General features: G+C 41.4%; 1 protein-coding gene across 3 annotated transcripts in view; it reads left to right on the top strand.

The window, feature by feature from the left end:
* Positions 1-13,191, top strand: part of LOC120538751 (tyrosine-protein kinase receptor UFO) — a 227,379-nt gene that overhangs the window by 191,925 nt on the left and 22,263 nt on the right. For all 3 annotated transcript variants that reach the window (XM_039768203.1, XM_039768201.1, XM_039768204.1), the window contains exons 12-13: positions 3,020-3,111; positions 10,420-10,515. In XM_039768203.1, the coding sequence (XP_039624137.1) occupies positions 3,020-3,111; positions 10,420-10,515 (188 nt within the window). The remainder of the gene's footprint in view (positions 1-3,019; positions 3,112-10,419; positions 10,516-13,191) is intronic.

Raw genomic sequence — 13,191 nt, 5'->3', positions numbered from 1 at the left:
TAAGTACTATGTCTAGTAAACAGTAAATCAGTAAAGGAGAGAGGACTAAACACTGAGGAAAAAGAACAGCAAGACCGCGTCAGCTGCCGAGCTCAGCAGAGCTCAGCTCGGAGCGAAATGAAGTGAATGAAATGATGTGAATGGGAGGGGAGATGATCACGTGACTGCCCCACCTGCCTTAACTCTCCATCCTTCTACAAACACACAAACACAGTCTCGCGGATCCCAACTCTCCTTTATATGTATAGATTAAAAAAAAAAAGGGACGAAAGAGGCAAAAATGAGCACAAAGATATTGCTTTTAAAGGCATCTCAGTGCAAACAAGTCACAATACTAAATCCAAAAATCTAAAACTAAAAATCAAAACAAAAATCACACAGAACTAGAAAATCAAACTAACAAACTCAATGAACTACTGCTGGGACCTTCCTGCTCTGACCTCAATATAAAGGCAGAAGTGGTTCCAGTAGCAGTGACATCACGGAGGTCCCACCCTCCTGGAGGTCCACATTCAAAACACAAGGAATGATGGAGCATTTTAAGCTAAAGGGCATAATAGTAAACAATAAATAAACAGTCGAATTTTGACAAAACATGAAAAATACAAATGCAACAATATTAAGGAAAACAGACCCTGACTGTAACTTAGTGGCAGAGTAAACATTTTTTTTGAATGGAATGATTCAAAAAGATTATCAGAAAAACAGGAAAAGGTCAAAACATGTAAATGAAGAGGCATTAATAAACCGAAATTAAGACATCAGCTAAAAAGCACACAGAAGACTAAAATGTATTTATCGTCAAACAAAACCCTAATATTCTTAATATTTTAAACTCTTGAATTGTCTTAGAAGTTATGAGGATAATTCATGCCCAAATGAAATGCAATCCGACGTGTTACTGAAGTGTAACACATATGCAGGTGTTGCATTTAATTTTGGCTTTGTTTTATTGTGTTGTAATTAAAAACATATTAAGCAAATGATTGGTTATTTCATTATGGCATGCAAGTTTCATGTCAGTTTAAGCTTGTCAATAGAGTAGCAGCACCAAGTGCGAGAGAAACAGAATAGACGAGGGTTAGCAGTAGTTTATAATTATTGTAATTCTTATATTTTTATACAAATGACTAACAAAACACAGATGCAGTATGCACAGCTAATCAGCAGTTCTAGTCAGGGTATGCTACACTAAAGTAGTGAGTCTTCAGCCAGGGTTTAAAAGCTAAGACTAAAGGGGCACCTTTTATGTAAGCAGGCAGATTACTCCACAGCTTTTGAGCCCTATAACTAAAAGTTCAAACTCCCACAGGTCAGGTAGATCAGGTTGGAGAGCATGCACTGGTACAGCATGTTGCCACACCCAGCACATGACAGAACGCCTCAAGATCCTAGTTGGCAACCTGCCAGGCAGACTCCTGTTAGCTGGATCACCCCCTTGGAATTGCACCATATGGCCATAACTGACGCTCCCTTATAATGCAGATAATGTGCCTCATTTGGGACTCTGTGAGCAACCGCTCATTCGACACAAAATAAAGCAACGATACCCAAGGATTCTCAGATGAGACAAAGAGACACACCGAAGGAGTTCAGTCTTCATCTCAGGTCACTGGATAGCATTCATGTCTCGTAACCATATAGCAAAACAGGAAGCACCAGGACTATAAAGATTTGGACCTTCGTCCTTTTGCAAAGATATCGGGAACACCATACAACCCTTTCCAACTACCTCATGACCCCCCCATGCTCTCCCAATCCGTCTACTGACTTCATAGGAAGAATCATCAGAGACTTGAATGTTGCTCCCAAGGTAAGCAAACCTCTCAACAAGATCGACACTCTCTCCACAAACAGACACACTGCTGATGGTTGTGCCCAAGAGGTCATTAAAGGCCTGAATCTTGGTTTTTATCCAGGACATTCGCAAGCCCAGACCTCTGGCACACCTGATCAGAGCCTCCATTAACTCCGCGAAGATCGCAGCATCATCAGCAAAGTCAAGATCCGTGAATCTTTCTTCACCAACAGATGCCCAACAGCCGCTGGACCCCATGACCCTGCCTAACACCTAGTCCATGCAAGCATTGGACAAAGTAAGAGCATGAACACACCCCTGACGAGCCCCAAAACCAACTGGGAAAAACATAGAGGTTCTACACTACACAGCACTCACAGCCTAGCTATGATATGCAGAAACTTTGAGGGGATCCCGCAAAGTCTCAGGATGTCCCACAGGGCAGCTCGATCAACTGATTTGAATACTTTATGAAAATTGACAAAGGCTGCAAAGAAACTCTGCTGATATTCGTGTTTGCACTCCATGAGAACCCTCAGTGCCAGGATGCAGTAAAACCAGACTGCTCCGGTCATTGGTAGGTGAGGAAGTGATCACAGATCCTATGGAGGATGACCCTAGTAAGGACTCTTAGCAAACACCCATTGTTATTTTATTAATCCTTGAAATATTTAGTAGGTTGGCATCTTGAGATCTTAATGTGTGCTCTGGACTGTAAGTAATAATAAGTTCAGATAAGTATCCAGTGTCTTGGTCATTAAAGGATTTATATGTTAAAAGGAGGATTTTGAAATCAGCAATAAACTTAACTGGGGAGCCAGTGCAAGAATCTGTGAACTAGAGTTATGTGGTTGCAATTTTTAGTTCTTGTAATAATTCTTGAAGCAAGATTTTGAAAGAACTGAAAGCTGCATAAAGAACTATTTGAAGAATCAGTGAATACTGCATTGCAGTAGTTGATCCTACTAGAAATAAAGGTGGAAAAAACAAGTTTTGGATAAATTTGCAATGTGTGTTTTAAATGATATGCTTGTGTCAATATTAACACCTAAATTGTGAGTTGGTTCAGTGCAACTAATGGCAACTGCTTACTGCCCTTTAATGTTTTGTGGAAGAAAAGTTGACACAAAGCTTAACCAGCTCTCACTGCTTTGTTGAGATTTTCTTTGAAAGTGATGGCCCCCAATTGTTAAATGTTTTCACTCTTTTTTGTATCTGCAGGGAAGCTTTTGAGCCTATGATGGAACGAGGTGAGCTAGTAGTCAGATATCGAGCTCAGCGGTCCTACTGCCGTCGAACAATGGAGGCAACCCGTAAGTGGAACTTTTTTTTAATATTACATTGCGTAAAGAAAAGCCTCATGTAACATCTGTGTAACAATTAGGGAAGCATGGGAGATGGTACTGCTGCCTCAGCACTTCAGGAACCCATGTTCAAAATCCTAGTGGACACTATCTTTAAAAATTCTCACTGTCTCTATGTGAGTGTCTGCTTATGTCTCAAAAATGAGTGTGGGTGTGTGTGAGAAGTGGACAGACACCCCATTAAGGACTTTCAGGTTACTCTATGGCTTGTCTGTAATGGAAACCACTGGTTCACAAAATATTTATGAGGATGAATGTCATAATGTGGGCTCATCTCTTTTAGAAATCCCCCACAATTTGATGGTTCATTTATTTTCAATTAGAATGGTATCATATCGTCTCTGCATTATCTGTATTGTACTTCCAGTTGAGCATTTGTTGGTCGTCAGCTCTAATGCACACAGAGCTACACCAACGTTTTTGTTGGGGCAAGTTGTAGATTAGTTGGAGTGAGTCGCTGGGTATGTCACATTATGTGACTTCCTTTACATTAGCATGACAACATCGACGACCACTTTCAACTCGCCAAGATTATTTAAATGAAGCCTACACATGAAAATTGCTAGAAGAGCCACATAATGTGACATAGACTTTAGCTATTAGCTTAATGAACAAGCCTGAAGGACTGAATGGTCTGCTCTTGTATGTCACATTTTTATGTTTTTATGCAATACCAGTAGGAGCCCATAGGTGGTGTGTTAGCCACCACTCTGAGTCCATAGCAGATAGTCAGTATAAGATTTCACAGACCAGGGATGGTCCCTTGGTGTCCAGAGTGTGTACCCCTTGTGATGTGCGGCTGGGGCCCTTCACCTTCACACTGGAAAAACTAGGGAAGGGAGCGTATCCAATGCATTACATCTCCCGGAGCGGTAGGTAGCAGCCCCCATGCCGCAGGGCTCCACAGGAGTTGGAGTTGGATATAGCCCTGTCAGGTCCCATCAAGGATGCTGCAGCTACTGCTGAGCCCTGGAGAGCAGCTCTTCGGCCAAACCCTGAAGTGTTGCTGGAAGTGGAACAACGAGCATGCGTATTATTGGACTTCAACAACCAGGAGCAGTGGGGATCCCCCTCACTGTCTGGAATGGGTGCCCATTCTGTTACATAAGTTGCTCACCTCTAAGTACATAACAAGGACTTTACGGAGTGTGCATCCCTTACCTTAAAATTTGGAGTACAAATAGCATTACTTGATTTCGACTTCTGACTTTGCCCCTTAACTTTCATAAACAGCACCCTTAATGGACTAAATGGCTCAGGCTGTAATCACTATTCTGAATTTTTTGGTGAGGGTGCCCTATGTTGTCCCCTGCAAAATGCCGCCCAAAACAGCTACCCTTGTTGCCCATGCCTAAATCCACCACAGTTCTTACATGAGACCCTATATTGTGGTTGCATGCTAAATACAAAAGCATGCTTATTTTAATAAACAAAAAGCACAAAGATTGCAATGAGTTTAATTATTGGAAATGATAAAAAAGATAGGTGCATGCGTAAAACTTTATATGAATCGAGACAAAGCAGTTAAGCACAATGAACAATAGGAATAAGAATCAACAGTCATGTCTTCCTCAACTGTGTCACACAGAGGGTATCTCACTAATCTCAAGCTTATAGCGCAGTGCTGTAGCCGCGCCACATCCGGAGGTCTGGGCCTGCTTCACAAACAACGACTGGGCTTAAAGAGGGTCATTTTGATTGGCTGCTCGCTTTCTGAACCCAGCTGTATTCTGCGTGCCAAGGTGAGTAATGAATTGGACTCCCAAATGAAAACAGGCCTCACCCTGTTGGGTTACGTTGAAGCGTAACATAAAAAAGAAAAGGCCCCTATCTGACATCTGTGCTCAGATGTTGACAAGCCTCCAAATAAATTTGTCCGGTCCTGTCTGGACTATCGTGCCGCCTCGTCTTGATTTTCTTTGTTGCTGCTCAGCTCGGGATGCTGTCACAAACTGCCCTCCCTCTTCACTAAAGTAGTCAGTCTGCATTTTAATGAGAGCCAATTAAGCAAAGACACAGAAAGCGGACACCACTGTGATAAAACTGACCAAAAAATAGCCATTTTAATTTTAATGAGGGAGGGAAGTAAAAGGCCTGCATTGTATTTGTGTGGAAGCTAGTTTTTTTTTTTTTTAATGTCTTTTAGCAGATCTTTTTCATTGTTTAATTTTCTTGTTTTTACTGAATTTAAATATTTAGCTTAACAACAGCTGACTGTCATTCGTATTCAAGGAACAAAACATCTGTGGAGCTTGCACTGCATGTCTTGGACTGAACTGTAAGTGGGGGACATGCTGCAGTTCACTGATGTGATGCCCCTAATTGGCATTTGTGTCCAAAAGTTCAAATGAAGTCTTAATGATTTTACATAATGTGAGCTAACATTCTCAAGCCTGTTATCTCCAGTTCAGGGTAACCAGCAGCAGCCATTCCAGCACTGGACACGGCACCAGTAAATTGCAGGATGCATGATTCAAAGATAAAGGTAGATGAGGTAGCAACTCTAACCACTGTGCCATTCTGACACCGCAATATTGAAATAAAATTTGTTATCATATACTTTAGAAAGTGGCATTACAATAAACTGGCATCTGCTCTAGAGCTGGGTGACACTCTCCCCCCTGCCCCCTGCATCTGCATTGTTATTTGAGAAGAGGTACACGGTGGTGTAGCTGTTAGCACTGGCACTTCTTAACTTCAGCATACTTGGATTGACTCAGCTTGTTCACTGTATGTATGAAGTTTACACGTCTTCTTCATGTCCAGGTGACTCTTCTCTGGGTACTCCACATTTCCTTTGTAGAATGGCATTACCCGTTTCCTTCTTAACTTCAATTTAAGTGTCAGTTCTGTCCCCAAAGGGCCTCTATGTAATTCAGTTTCTGGGTCTCATTTGATAAAATTGATCAATCACAGGAGAAATGACATCCTTGTGATACACCATTTAAACACTTGGTCAGTGAACAAACCGTCATAACTCAACATTTGGCAATCTTGATAGACAAAACTTTGTACCCATTGACATCCAAAAGGTTGGGACTATGTGCCTCCAAGAAACCAATGGCAAAACATCCACTTCTTCCTTTACGACATATTGTAATCCCTAGATCTGTGCTCTCTCTGTGCCATAACTACTTTATAGCTGGACAACTACACCTACTGTGTGTACCATAACAAAGGCTGGAGTGATCCCTTTTATTCCAAAGGGTGACCTGAGGCTGGGCTAGAAGTGTGGAAGACACTCTGTGTTGGAATTAGACAAGGGTGGCACTAGTCCATCCATACCTTGCTAAAATAAAGCAAGGTGCAAAAGCAATAGCAACAAGTAAAACAAAGCGTTTGTCTTGCTAAAGATGGAAGTGAACTGATCACCAACTGCCCCGAAGATGTAAGTTTTATGCTAGTAAACAATTCCACTGCTTATGAAACCTCAGAGAAAACAGGAGAACTTGACTCAACCAGAAGGTATGACTAAAGAGAAGACGTAGAAGATCTTCTTAACAAAGAAAGAAGAAAAATCCACACACATGTGCCAGAGAAAGGTGACCCTGAAGGATTGGAATAAAGCAACGACCAACATAAGAAGTCAACAAAAATCAAACCATAAATTACACTTACTTTAAATCCGAGAACTATTGATTTGAATTTAGTGTTTAGGATAAGGCCAGCTATTGTATTATGGCATTGGTATCACTATGACTGAACAGCAATCATTTTGAAGGACAAACCTCTAGCTGTCATAAATTTTTATTTTGATATACTTTGTTAATCCCCAAGGGAAAATTGCTTTTTGCATGATCAGCAACCTTGGACATGCAGATGACACTAATCTAATGGCTGAAAGCAAGGCTTTTGATGAAAGTGGAAGAAGAGCAGGATTGCTGCTCAACTTCAACTAAACCAAGATTACATCAACCAGGCCTGCCAATGTTTTGCTAATAGATAAAGAGGAAGGAGAAGTAGTAATAGATTGTTTTTCCTTTGCTTCAAGATTTCTATAGATAAAGAGTTCAGGCATGACCTTAAATGGTGCTTGCTTCTGGGAAGGACAGCTGTGACAAGGCAAGACACTAAAGAGCAGAGACATCACATTATCAGCAATGGCCATATTGTATGGTGTTTTCAGTGGATACAGTATGTATGTCTGTGAGAGTTGGAGAATCACTAACACTAAAAGCAAAAGAATTTTGGTGCTGGAGGAAACTTCTAAGGGTGGCATGGTGGCGCAGTGGTAGTGCTGCTGCCTCACAGTTAGGAGACCTGGGTTCGCTTCTTGGGTCCTCCCTGCGTGGAGTTTGCATGTTCTCATGCCGGTTAAAGACATGCAGTTTAGGTGCATTGGCGATTCTAAATTGTCCCTAGTGTGTGCTTGGTGGGTGTGTGTGTGTGCCCTGCGGTGGGCTGGCACCCTGCCTAGGATTTGTTCCTGCCTACCTTGTTCCTACCTGTGTTAGATGGGATTGGCTCCAGCAGACCCACGTGACCCTGTGTTAGGATATAGCAAGTTGAACAATGACTGACTGAGGAAACTTCTAAAGTTGTTTGGGCAGCAAGAAGATCCACCAAATTCATCCTTGAAGAAATATAGCCAGAGTGCTCATGGGAAGGCGTGATTGTCAAACAAAAGCTCAAATAGTTTGGCCACAAAATGAGAGGTCAGATTCCTTCATGTTTGAGAACATTAAAAACAAAAGGAGAAGAGGATGACAGAGTATGTACTGGGTAGATGGCCTCGCTAAGGAAGGAAGGAACTCAGAGAAGCAGTTTTGGATAGAAAGGCCTGGTGTGCTGAAGTCCGTCAGGTCACAGAGAATTGGATCTGATTAAATGGTTACCACACCAGCCTCATGGCACAGACTTGGACTTCAATCTCAACTGGCATGAATAGATGTTAGTGTATGACTGGCATCTTACCCTGTCTTGCTTCTTATTGCATGCTGCTCCCAGTTCTGCCAGAGTATCAAATCTGAGACCTTCTTTCATCTTCTTGCACACACACACACACACACACACACATACACACACACATACGCACACCTCGCTGCACCGGATTCCCCAGAGCGAAACAACAGTTTAGAGCTTCCACTGCTGAATGTGTCAAGAATTTCAAACTGCAAAACGTTTTGTTTTCTTCAGTTTCACAAATACATGACGGTGGATGTCAGTCTGAAAACAGACAATGGAAAACAAAGTGGCAGTCTGGACCATCAGTGGGACCAGTCCTTTCTAGTCAGCTCTATGTGTTCACACTTTGATATTATGCACAATTTCACCTGCAGTAACAACTCAGTTTAATTGTACATACTTTGAATTAATAACCTGATTATAAATACTATACCAAATCAAATACATTCATCCACTAATTTTTTTGGGCTACTTTTACCATTATATCAAAGGGAACTGGGGCCTGTCACCAGAGGACTCAGTCCTGCTTGAGATGCTGTTACACACAAACACACACACACATGCATACTGTACATACACGATCCAAAATGGGGCCAGTTATGATTGGTCAATTAATGTACAGTATGTCTTTAAGGTGCTGTAGAAAAGCCGCACAGCACAAGCCGAGTGTGAAGATTGAAGTTCACATAGATAGTCGCCAATTTTACAGTAAAATTTCAGGATCAGTAAGAAGTGAGAAAGCATCTCAAAAATGTGTGCCACCATGCTGACGTTGTGCAAAACATCAATCAAACTATTTTCTGGACTCATTTTCTCCATTACAGATTTTCCATTAACCAGAACTAGCAGGAACTAATGAGTTAGCAACCATTCATAACTAGGCACACTCACACATGCACATCATTTTAGCAAATCTACCATATAATAAAACACTAAGTTCTGTGTATGTGTCAGTTCTCTCAGAGTAACCTGATTGGTCAGTTTGACTTTGGTGTGATTTATCAGTTTGGCTTTGGTGACACAATAAAAGAGGAAGTGCAAGTGTGAGACACACAAGGAGGAGTGAAGGCGCATGCTGAGAGAGTCACCTGCTAAGATGCTCGAGAGAAGGGTGTGCGGGTCAAGGGAGGTTCAGACACATGTGGATATCGAGGAAAGGCACAGCAGATACATGTAGAGTAAGAGATAGCAAATATTTAAAAATTATTTAATTATCTGTCTTCAATTGGTACTGTGGTCACTTTATATAATTTATCATACTAGGGGGCTTCATTTGCCAATCCCCCACCCCCAGCCTGCACTACTTGGCAGGTACTTTGCGTCTCTGCCGCTCACGTATGTGGATTTCACTTTCACCAAACAGCACATCTTTTAATTCTCGCAGATACGCCTCTTCATTGGGAAGAAACACTACTTTTCCCTCATGGCAACAAGAATTAGACGATCTACAAGTCTCTGACTTAAAGTTTAAATCCCAACAATATATTCAATCTCTTTTCACTGTTTCGTTATTTCACCGAGTAATAATTCCGTTTGTTTGCGCAAATACGATATTTGCTATAATTTTTTTGAGACTTTTGATTTTTAGTACTTTCATTATCTTTAACCTGCTCTGCACGTGTATTCCGTGCCAACGTTTTTGAATTATTTACAACGTTCTACTTTGTCATCTACTCTTTGTCTTTTATTTCTGGCACCGGCCGTGGTTAAATCTCTTGGTACAAAGTCTCGTCTCGCGGGATGTGAAAGTATCTCTCTGAAAAAGTCACGTCTCGTTTCAGGCTATAAAGATTTTTTTTATTATAATAGAGAGACAAGTGAAGAAAATCCAACACTGACACAGGAAGACGATGAAAACTCTGAATGCAAAGTAACTAAGCAGATCCTTGATGCAGTGAAATAATAGCATTAATTGCTACATTGATCCATTTTTCAGTTAATGGTAGTAGTACCATTGTCACAGGGTTGTACTGGGGCAGATCCTGTCCAAGCAGGAACTAAACCAGAGCAGAACAGCAAACGCTCAGGCACAAACCCACACTTGACATACATCCGTTTGGAATAAAGGATGGAAATGAAACACTCAGAGATACCGCACTCAGACTTGGGGAGAAGATGCCAGCTAATCACAGACAGCTGCTGGAATGAGACTCAGACCTCAGAGACTCAGCCACAGTTTAGGGGAAGCAGTGACCAATATCTGATCTTTTGCCCTGACCCTAGTGTGTCGTCAGCTTTTGCATTTCTGCAATTTTAGTGTTCTGTGACCCCTCAGGAACTTCTGCTAAGCTTTGTTATAACCCCAGAACAAGTGGTGACTCATTAACTTTTTTTTCCTGTTATTTCTTACAGTAAACAGCTTAGGAATCAGCGATGACCTGAAGGAGAAGCTACAAGATGTCATGGTAGATCGGCACAAACTAGCATTGGGCAAGACCCTTGGTGAAGGTAATTAAAGGACTTCACTGTAGTTAACCTTTTCCTCACATTTTTCTTCTTCTTTTCACTTACCAGTAGTGAGTAACTGGACAAACTTTAGGTGTTCTGTCTAATGAGTTCTCATCTGGTGTTTGAGTCAAGGGGAGCAAACTTTTATAGGAAGTAGAAATGTTAGATCTGAATATACAATGGGAGATCTGATCATGAAGGAACAACTACTGAAGAGAACCTGGGACCAGGTGTACCATTAGGATTTGCATAGATTAGGGTCTTTGTCCCATCTGGTATTTTGTTGTGTGCTATTAGTCTAATTATCCAGATAAAAAAAATCAAACAGCAGATTTTGGCCCACCTTGAAGTTTTGCAATCGCCTATGCAATCTATAAAAATGAAGTGCGGGGGATCCCTTGGCCTTTCATGCTATGATCAGAGGCTGAATCAAACAGGATGGACAAAAGGATGAGGATCTTAATGATATTAGTTTTGAACGTTCCCAAAAAAGATCAGGTGCTGATTGCTATAGATTGGGGGTAAAATCTCTGATGCCCCCCAACTCCCAACATCACTGCCTCGGAGACTCGTCACTATCCAGCTTAAGACTGTGGACAATCAGGATGTAATCATATATAATATTATAACAAAATGTTACAGTAATAATTGGGTTTTCATTATATTTTATGATTTCTTATTATAGTTTGATATATTTAGAACATTGGGGATGTTAATTTACATGACAATAAATCTACTAGTGATGAGCAAAACAATTTGCACAAAGCTAAATTTGTGGTAAAATTTAATCCCCCTTTAAAGTTTATTCCATTAGCACATAGTGTATATTTATATTTTATACAAAACCTTGTTCTCCCTGTTCAAAAACACTGTTTAAAAGTAATCTGGTGCAGAACATGGAACGGGGTGCAGTTAGGAAGCACTTCTAAAACCCCTAGAAAAAACCATTAAGACTCAATCAAGGATTCTGGCTTGGATCAGCTGATGGAGCAGAGGAGCATGAGTGTAGATGGTGTTAACTCAGAACCCAATTAAGGAGTGCGAGGTGGAACTGGCGATGTGAATGTGCAAGCAGTGCATGAGGTGGATGAGAGCGTGTGGAGCTTCATGGAAGGATCTGTGGAAGATTGTGGTGACATCAATTGCAAAATTTCTTGCAAAACTAATTTTAGGGACAATTTGGCAAAACTGTATGCTGTCATAATACAGCCAGGGCAGGGACTGGGATTCCAAAATCTTACTTTTTTACGTTTTGTTAATGTATTTATGTCAACATTGTTGTTAATCTAGCTTCTTATCTTCAAAGTATCTTCTGTTGTATTTCTTCTGTTGTGTGTGTGTTTCCCCCAGAGGTAGGACCACCTGCTCTTCAATTTAGGGGACTGCCTTCACCCCTATACAGGCTGAGGAAACCCTCCAGTCCCTTGCGGTTCATTGAATGTGCTTGTGTTGTGGCAAGTTTTCTAGTGTTTGTTGCTTTTTGATTATTTGTGATTTACTGAATTTTTGATTTTGTGACAGTGGTGAGGTCTGTGGTAGGAGTGATGGATGCATTCAACGTGGAGGTGGGATTACATCAGGGATCTGCTCTCAGCCCTTTCTTATTTTCAGTGGTGATGAACAGGTTGACAGACGGGATTAGACAGGAGTCTCCGTGGACTATGATGTTTGTTGATGACATTGTGATCTGTAGTGAGATTAAAGAGCAGGTTGAGGAGACCCTGGAGAGGTGGAGATACAGTATGCTCTAGAGAGGAGAGAAGTGAAGGTCAGTAGGAACAAGACAGAATACATGTGTGTGAATGAGAGGGAGGTCAGTGGAATGGTGAGGATGTAGGGAATAGAGTTGGCAAAGGTGGATGAGTTTAAATACTTGGGATCAACAGTACAGAGTAATGGGGATTGTGAAAGAGAGATGAAAAAGGGAGTGCAGGCAGGGTGGAATGGGTGGAGAAGAGTGTCAGACGGGTATCAGCAAGAGTGAAAGGTGAAGATCTACAGGACAGTAGTGAGACCAGCTATGTTATATAGGTTGGAGACGGTGGCACTGACCAGGAAACAGGAGACAGAGCTGGAGGTGGCAGAGTTAAAGATGTTAAGATTTGCACTGGGTGTGACAAGGATGGATAGGATTAGAAATGAGTACATTAGAGGGTCAGCTCAGGTTGGAAAGTTGGGAGACAAAGTCAGAGAGGCGAGATTGCATTGGTTTGGACATGTGCAGAAGAGAGATGATGAGTATATTGGGAGAACGATGCTAAGGATAGAGCTGCCAGAAAAGAGGAAGGCCTAAGTGAAGGTTTTTGGATGTGGTGAGAGAGGACATGCAGGTGATGGGAGTAACAGAACAAGATACAGAGGACAGAAAGATATGGAAGAAGATGATCCGCTGTGGCAACCCCTAATGGGAGCAGCCGAGAGAAGAAGAAGACTGGATTTTTGACTTAATGCTTAGTTTTGGACTTTTTATTTTCGATTTGTGATTTGGACTTGTTTGCTTTGGATTGCCATTGCCTTTTGTCATTCCTGGCTATGCATTTTATGCTTTTCAGAGTTGATGCTATGTCTCGCTGCATTTTTGCAAACAACTGATTTCTTTTTCTATTCAGCCCTTTTCATTACTAGCCAGGGTTATTTCCCCCTCTAGTGGGCATTTTGAGTATTTTCAGCAATTTG

This window comes from Polypterus senegalus, chromosome 11, assembly GCF_016835505.1.
Source record: "Polypterus senegalus isolate Bchr_013 chromosome 11, ASM1683550v1, whole genome shotgun sequence".
NCBI lineage: Eukaryota > Metazoa > Chordata > Cladistia > Polypteriformes > Polypteridae > Polypterus > Polypterus senegalus.
This window is presented reverse-complemented; position numbering and strand designations above follow the sequence as displayed.